An 8,408-nucleotide genomic window follows, 5' to 3' on the forward strand; every position below is an offset into this window, starting at 1 on the left:
TGAAAGAATACTTGCAGGATCTCAGTAAGTTTAAATGGTACAATTCAAGCAACCTCCTCATTAAAAATTGATAGCTAAATTGTACACAGATCGGTATGATTTACAGGAGTACAGTGCCTTTCATGAAAAATATTTCATTATATTCCTGCTTATGCCATAAATAAAACATTCATCTTGCTGGAACTGCCAGAGAAATTTGAGACCACCAGGATTGCTCCTTCCTTTTTCATAGTTTTGTTTTGTTTTGTTGGGGGGTTATTTGAAGTCTTGTGCTCTTGGTGTTGCCTCTCCTGTTCTCTACTTTTACATTTAGTATCTCTTTCTCTGTATGCTTGAGGTTTGGTAGGATTTTTTCTGTGTTGGTTTTGGGGTTTTTTGTTGGTTTTTGGGGGTTGGTGTCATTGTTCCCCCTCCCCATTTTTAGATAGTCATCTGTAGGCAATTAATTTCAGCAGCAGCAGCTGTCAGAACTAAACTTTTGCTTTTCCTGTGTCCAAATTAAAAATGCCAGCATCTCTTTCACATGTTGCTTTGTACTAAATGCTTAGCAAAGTGTGGTAGAGCTAAAATGTTTTTCTCCAGACCTTTAGTCCTTCCTCTTCCTTGGTCACGTTGGATAACACTGATTTATACATTAATTAATGTCTCTATTTGCTGATGTCTAATGTTTGACTTTTGACATCTCTGTAGGACCACATACTTGGGCTACAGCATGCCAGTTTTTTCTGTAGCAGCTGGTATTTACTCCTTCCTTCTCATACATACAGCTAAAGTTCTTCTGAAGACATTTATTTTGCAAGTTCACAAAAACAATTTATTTTTTTTCTCTGCCCACTCTTACCTACTGAGAGCACTGCCATGAATCCATTGTTCTTGTTTATTCCCCTATTCCATACCCATATGACTTCTTCATGAAGAAAAGTACAACATAAAAATAATTCTCAAAATGGTATGTTTCTGTTGGCCTGGTTATATTTATTTCTAAGATGGAGAGAGTGTCAAAGTCTGCGTGACTGGAGTCAAGAATTAGGAGGATCTAATAGCCTACTGTAATCTTGAGCAGCTGACTGACTTCCTATGATGATAAACCCTGATGGCAAGCTAGGTAGGACCTGTTTGAACAACAGGCAAATGAAGCTGAGCTGATGGATTTATGTAAGCTTTGGCGCTGAATCAGTGTTGTGCAGATACATACCATCTTTATAAAATAAAATAAAAAAATCTCTAAGCAGAATTTCTTTAAAAATGGCTATTGATAATTAGATGTAAATATGCTAAGATTTGCAAACACTTTAAAACCCCAAGAAACACAAGATTAAATAAATCTTTTTATGTACGCTTTCAGTTTGCAGCACGCACCTTTCTTGATCCCATCGCAGCTGAGCAGGCACCAAGCGAAATTCAGTGCAGTGACATATGCATTATCTGTGTGTCAGCTGGTACAGTATGTGCTGTTTGATATTTATCTTGGTGCACTACTCACATTTCAAAATTCAGTCAACAGTAAACACTAACATTGCTCTCATAGTCAGGATGTCACACAGTAGAAGCTCCATGTTCTTGTACCCTTGGGGCAGGAACATGAGGCTGTGCAAGTAGGTCTCTGACTTGGAGGTTACTGCCATGCTTGTCATGTGGAAGAATTAAAAATAACTCCTTATAATGCCAATCTGGTTTAGGACTAAGGATGGAAATAATCATGTCTAATAAAATATATTTGAAAGAGAAAAGCGGGTTCTGTACTTTTCCTTTGAAGCATTTCAGCTCCAGGTAATGTAATGGTGTCATATTTTTTCCATGAAATCATACCTGTTAACATTTTTAAAGCTGAACTGAACACATTTGGCTTTCAAACCCACAGTGTACAACTTTGCATTTTGAATAAGCTAACATTTTTGCTACAAATTCTTGTCTTTATTTTTTTTCCTGAAAGGTAATCAATAGACTATATAAATTGGTACTTCAGTTTGAAAGTGGGAGGTGTCTTGTGACAGATGCCTTCAGATGTTTAAAAGGAGGATTAAACTTGGCTGAGCTTCTGCAAGTCTTTCAGACTAAAATAGGCTTTGTTTACTTACTGCATATATAAGATGATCTTTAATGCTTCAAGAATACTTTAAAAAATCTCCTGGGTTTTACAAGTGAAGATGAACTTTAACGTTTCTGGACCTTGTACTTTTAAATTGTATGTGATTAATTAAATCTATGCAGAAAGGCTTAATTAACTTCCGTATACATAAAGTATACTCTCTGAACTTGGGTTTGCTGCTGGTATGTATTGTAAAGTCTCGTGTACACATCTTAGTTGGCTCCTTTTTATTAATTTATGCTTTTAGCCATAAACCGTTAAAAAAATTACCTTCAGTTATTTTTCTTCTGTACTTAATGTTTGTCTGACTGCTGTTATGTTGCAGGATATCATTTCAAATCATTACTCTAACTGGAAAAAGGGAACTGTTAAAATACCTGTGTAGAAATACTATGCCTAAGCTAGTTTTAATTTTACACTTTGAATAGTTGCTTTTAACAGTTGTTTGAAATAGAAATAATTGAACCCGATGTTGCATTTAAAGTAGCACTAATGTATTTAAAGCAGTACTTACACAGGTGAAGAGTTTGCCTCAATGCTTAATAAATATGTTAATGACTTTTTCTCTTAGATAAAATTATAGTGAAATGTAAACCAGCTATGTTTAGAGGGGCTTCACAATGTGGATGGAGCGTTGTTAAAGCTTGCAGGTACCTGTGAGGAATTTGTCTGGCTTCTGTCGTTGCGGTATTTAGACGTGGTTTTGAGAGGCTTTTAGAGTGATGGTTGAATCTTTCTGCTCCAAAAGATCAAGATTAAATAATGTGGTTGATATAATTTGCAACCGTTCTTCATATTAAAGAATTGATCTGTGGTGATTGGACCTTCTGTCGGTATTTAACTGCTCTTTTGGTATGTGCTTTTTGTGCTGTTTTGATTGTCAGGTTTAAGATAGATTGCTTGCCTCCAGAGCATCCAAATGTGGCAGATGTTTTGATTATCGCCATGCTGAGGTGTCGTGGTTTAACCCGGCTGGCAACTCAGCACCACGCAGCCGCTCGCTCACTCCCCCCCTCCCTCAGTGGGATGGGGGAGAGAATCAGAAAGAAAATAAAAGGTTAGAGCCGAGGGCTGAGATAAAGACAGTTTAATAAGAGAAAATAATAATAATAGTAATAATGAGAATGATAACAGAATATACAGAATATACAAAACGAATGATGCACAATGCAATTGCTCACCACCTGCTGACCGATGCCCAGCCCGTCCCGAGCCGCGAGCAGTCCCCGAGCCGCGAGCAGTCTCCCCGCGACCGACCGACCGAACTAACTCACCCCCCCTGCCCCGCGCATGACGTTCTATGGTCTGGAATAGCTCTTTGGTCAGTTTGGGTTAGCTGTGCTAGCTGTGCTGTACTCCCAGCTTGTTATGCACCTGGGTGAGCAGGAGAAGCTCAAAAAGTCCTTGAGTAGTCTGAGCACTACTTGGCAACAGCTGAAAACATCAGTGTGTTATCAACATTCTTCTGGTACTAAATCCAAAACACAGCACTATGTTAGCTACTATGAAGAAAATTAATTCTATCCCAGCTGAAACCAGGACATGAGGGCATAATTTTTTTATTCACCATGTTAACAGAAGGAGTATTGAAGTATTCATAGCACTGTAGAAAAAACTGTTTGAAAGAATAAAGCCGCTAATCTCAGTGTTTTGAGTGATGAAGGCATTATGTATAGGTTTTTCTAGTTTTATCCTAATGCTTATTTCCTATTATATTTTCCCTCAGTTGGTAGAACTTCACATAGAGATTTTTTTTTTTTTTTTTTTCTGCTTCAGAAACTGCTGTTAGATCTGGTCAAAAGGCATTATCCTGTGATTTCTGTTGCAGTTGAGGGTTGTACAGATACTGGATTTTAGGTAGTTCTGTTAGTTTATTTTTGCCTCGCATTCACAGTTAATTGAAAGTAATAACTAAAACTGAAACATAACATCTCAGATAACTGAGTATCATCTCAGTATTTCTAATATTTCAGTTTAGTGTTTGATCCTCTTCCTTCCCTCTTTGTGTCTTTGCTCAAGTGTTTCCTTCTCAGTTCCTTAGTGTCATTAAAACACACACAAAGTCTTTCCAGGAAACACCAAGATGATCAACAGTGTAAGCTAATACAAACTGATTTAAATAATAGTTTAAAAATCATGCTGTTATTTCTGTTAGTAAAGTCTGTCTTATATGAGATGTACCACCTACATGATATTTTGAGTTCTACTGCCTGTATTTTTAAAGGTGAGAAGATATTTTGGGAGAAGAGGAGAAAATGCATGATTAAACATTACATGTTTATAGGCACTCTGAAAATGAAGCCTGCTTTAAAAGAAGTGGGGTCTTTGGAATGAAGTTATCTAAAAAGTAGATGTTTGCAAATTGTATGAAATAAAATTTCTCAGAATTTTCAGCTTATTTACTAAAAAACAAGGGATGAGGCTTCTTAAATTTTCTGATGTTGGAAGGGAAGAGTTTTAGCGAAAGAGTCCAGAAAAATACTGCAAGACCCAGGCTTGCTCATGCAGCGTTAAGTATGATTTGAAGATCATCCCTGTCAGAGAGCACTGGGGAATCTGGGCCTTACTTACGATATAATATTTGTTCAAATTGCTTTTGTAAAATATCTTCTTTAGCTTATGAAAAATAATTACTTACTGTAAGCAGTGTATTCACATTGTAATGAAGTTTTATATCTATATATATGGACCTGGTATATATTAATCTATTTTTTTCTTTATGCATATGATACTGCTGTATCAGTCATCTTTTTAAGAATGGTAGATTTTAAGATGAGTTCTGATAACGGAGCAGTTGAGTGGTGCTTAAAACAGAACATGTAGGTTGTTTACAAGAAGCGGGGCCATAATTAATTCTGTCTATTAAATGTTTAACTTCATATGTGATAGTCATCATTGTAGTATGTAGGTCGTTTACAAGAAGTGGGGCCATAATTAATTCTGTCTATTAAATGTTTTTTAACTTCATATGTGATAGTCATCATTGTAGTATGTGGTCATGCCATATGGCTGAAGGAACAAAGAAAGCACAAACTGAGGGTGATCTTTATGTCTCCAGTAAATTCTTGAGATCTGTCAGGCTTGAACCTTGGTCTGTCTTTACCCCTGATTTCACTAAGGACAAGGAGGGCAAATTACAGAGAATGGCTGAGTAGATAGTCTCTGATTTTCTGATTTGCCACAATTATTTTGTATGCAACAGATCAAAGAGGGATGTAGAAGCTCTATTCTGATTTTAAAGTAAATGTAAATAAAAAAAAAGTTAGTATGTAAAAATCTAAATAGGATGAGTTGCTTTTTCACTGTTTCTGAACTCAATTTCTATATAAGTAAAACAGAAATGAAGATATACTGCTATTCATACATTGAAAGCATATGCATTTGTTTAGTTTTTTCAATGTACGTTTTGAAAAGGAGTCTCTGAAGGATGTAAGGTGAGCTTTGTTTGCCTTGTAGAAAGTCTTTTAGGCATGCAGATAAGAAAATGAGTTTGCAGCTAATGGTATGTGAGTAATACAAATTATTCTATGAATGCAGTGTAGTAGTAATGATGATAGATCCATAAGGTCACTTGAGATCTTTACAGAAACAGCCCCAGAGGATTTAAAATAAGATTTTATAAGGAAATAAACATGAATTTATAAACTTCTGTTATAAAAATTGTTTTCAATGTATATATATGTATTAAAAAATACATGTATTGTGACAGCTTCCATATTACTACATGTAATGACTGGTAATTTTTTTTTGCCCTTCAAAGTCAAAACAAGCATATAGGTCAGATTTGTAGGTCACTCAATGTAATTTATTCAGAAGCTATTTTTGAATTTGCTAAGCTAAAAGAGAAAACCACAGTATAATTTCTAGTGTCATTACATTAGTCACGAGCTGACCTACAGAAGGAATTAAGGCTGGTGCTCAGAAGTTGTCTTATACCCCTGATTACATGAAGCAGGCGTGCTGGGTCTCTAATGCCATGTTTTCTCAACCTGCTTGTAGCTTTGTCATCTTGGCACAGAATGCGGCGATCCTGCAACGCGTAGTCATTTTAATTTTCACCTTCCCCTTCTGAACTTTAAAAAAGGTTTTGTCCTTCCTGTAGAAGCTAAATCTGGTATTATATAAGCAATTATTGTAATTGTAAGATCTTGTGTTGACCTTACAGAAAGTATAATCTATATTAATGCAGGTGTTGAGGGAGGAGCGTGTTGAGGAAGCTAAATTTTTGCCCGATGCCATACCTTATGAAGGTGAGGCCTGGAAATAGATATGTTTCAGGGTTCATACAGAAAACGGAGGAGGACGCTTGTTCAAATAAATACATATTCTGTTCTTCCTTATACGCATTTCTTTTTGCTGACTGCTGAATTATTATTGCTTTGTGCTAAGTAGTCCATATGGGCAGTCTCATAATAATATAATTTACCAATTAATAAAGGAGTGAATTTGAGATGTGTATCAGCAGTAGCCTGTGTTTTACCCAAGACTTCTCAGTCAATAATGTCACTTGCACCTGTCAGGACAAGAGATGAATTTTTACTGTGCTCTGACTTCATCTGTCTTGGGATGAAGACGATGACTGTGTCAGTTTTTGGTTCTCACACAGGACCTGCAGGAACCAAGTCACTTGCTTTCATCCTGGGGAAAGAAGGGCCTTGTCTCAGCAGCTTTCTGGCTCAGAGGGACACGGGGCAGGACTCGCAGTCAGTACTCACCCTGGAAGAGTGTAGGCAGGAATAGGAATGTGGGACAAGTGGTAAGGAGAGTGACATTCCTTCAGGGAGGGAGGGAAGGAAAAGCTGAGATGATGGCAGAGGCGCAGGAACTTTTGTTAGAGAGCATAGGCAGGACATGGGAAAGTGGAAGCAGTGTGCTGGGCATGAATGCTAGTGCTGGGTAGTCCAAGATGCTGGTCTTAAAAGCAGAGCACAGCACTTTGGCAAAATGGCCCAGTGAAACATCATGAGATATTTTGCTAAAAAGAAAACTGAGATGTAGATCTTTGTAATACAACACAAGCCCAAAGGCTTTTTTCTTTTTGATGATGATTTTACCAGTTGATGGCCTTCTGTAATGGCCATGGTGGTCATGGCCTTAGTACAGGGAAAAATAAAGGTAGTTGTGTTTCAGAACTGGGCTGTAAAATCTTGCAAATGTGGTCTGGCTTAGATCAGATTTTACATTCAGTAACTTCATATTTCAGGTTCAAAAGCCTTTTGGCAGAGTTTTGCCCAGAGCTCTTGTTAAATATTTTGCTGATTTCATTCTTGCAATGTTTGTTTGCTAAGAAGTAGAACATGCTTTTAAAGCTATAAATGTATAAACCTGTATGTTTTCCAGGTAAATTTTTATTGGCCTGTAAAACTTCATGATCTTCCTGCCTTTATGGATTTTTGTTTTGTTTTTAATCTTCTGGTGCTTGCCTCTGTGTGTTTGGGGGCAGGCAAGAGTGAGATGGGAGGGAAGAGGCATTACTTTAATACATGAAGGATGGCTCATTTAATTTAGCCAGTTTTCAGGTTTGCATATGGTTATAATCAATTCTTCTGTCTGTGAAATTAAAACATTTATTCTTTTGTTTAGGAAATCTGAAAGGAAAGCCCTGCTTATGAAGAGATGACGTGTAATGGCCCAGATAACTCGGAAGCTTGTGCCACTCCAGATGCTGACCATGACCAGGAATGGGCACAGGAGCACTACCGACTAGGAACTTTTGTTGAATTTCCACTTGGCTGTCCAGTTGCGGCATCAGCACTAGCACGAGCTGGCTTTGTTTATACTGGAGAAGGTGACAAAGTGAAGTGCTTCAGTTGCCATACAACTATTGAAGGATGGGTGCCTGGGGATTCTGCAGTCGAGAGACACAAAAAGCTTTCCCCAAACTGCAAATTTATTACTGAATCTACTTTTCTGGAAAATAACATACATCCTCTTGCCCAGAACTACCAGCATAGAACTGAAAATGGTTCTAGCAGTTCAGCCCTCCCATGCCCTCTGGATGACACATCTGATGTGGAGGCAGATTACCTTTTGAGAACTAGGCAGGTTGTGGATATGTCAGATAGGTTGTATCCTAAAAACACTGCTATGTGCAGCGAAGAGACAAGGTTAAAGTCTTTTCACAACTGGCCCCTCGACAGCCAGTTAACACCAAAGGAATTAGCTAATGCTGGATTCTATTATACAGGTGTTGGTGATCAAGTGGCATGTTTTTGTTGTGGTGGGAAATTGCAAAATTGGGAACCCAGTGACAGAGCTTGGTCAGAACACAAGAGGCATTTTCCCAAATGCTTTTTTGTCCTGGGCTGGGATGTTGGAA

The 8,408-nt window shown here is 37.6% G+C and overlaps 1 protein-coding gene across 1 annotated transcript in view; it reads left to right on the top strand.

Annotated features, from left to right (window-relative positions):
* Positions 1-7,689: 7,689 nt before the first annotated feature.
* The window catches only part of LOC104124100 (E3 ubiquitin-protein ligase XIAP), an 11,839-nt gene continuing 11,120 nt past the window's right edge, over positions 7,690-8,408 (top strand). Inside the window, 2 exon segments of the mRNA XM_009636408.2 lie at positions 7,690-8,406; position 8,408. The exon segment at position 8,408 is cut by the window's right edge and continues 118 nt beyond it. Of these exon segments, the coding sequence (XP_009634703.2) occupies positions 7,706-8,406; position 8,408 (702 nt within the window). The 5' untranslated portion in view covers positions 7,690-7,705.

This window comes from Egretta garzetta, unplaced genomic scaffold, assembly GCF_000687185.1.
Source record: "Egretta garzetta isolate BGI_Z169 unplaced genomic scaffold, ASM68718v1 scaffold53, whole genome shotgun sequence".
NCBI lineage: Eukaryota > Metazoa > Chordata > Aves > Pelecaniformes > Ardeidae > Egretta > Egretta garzetta.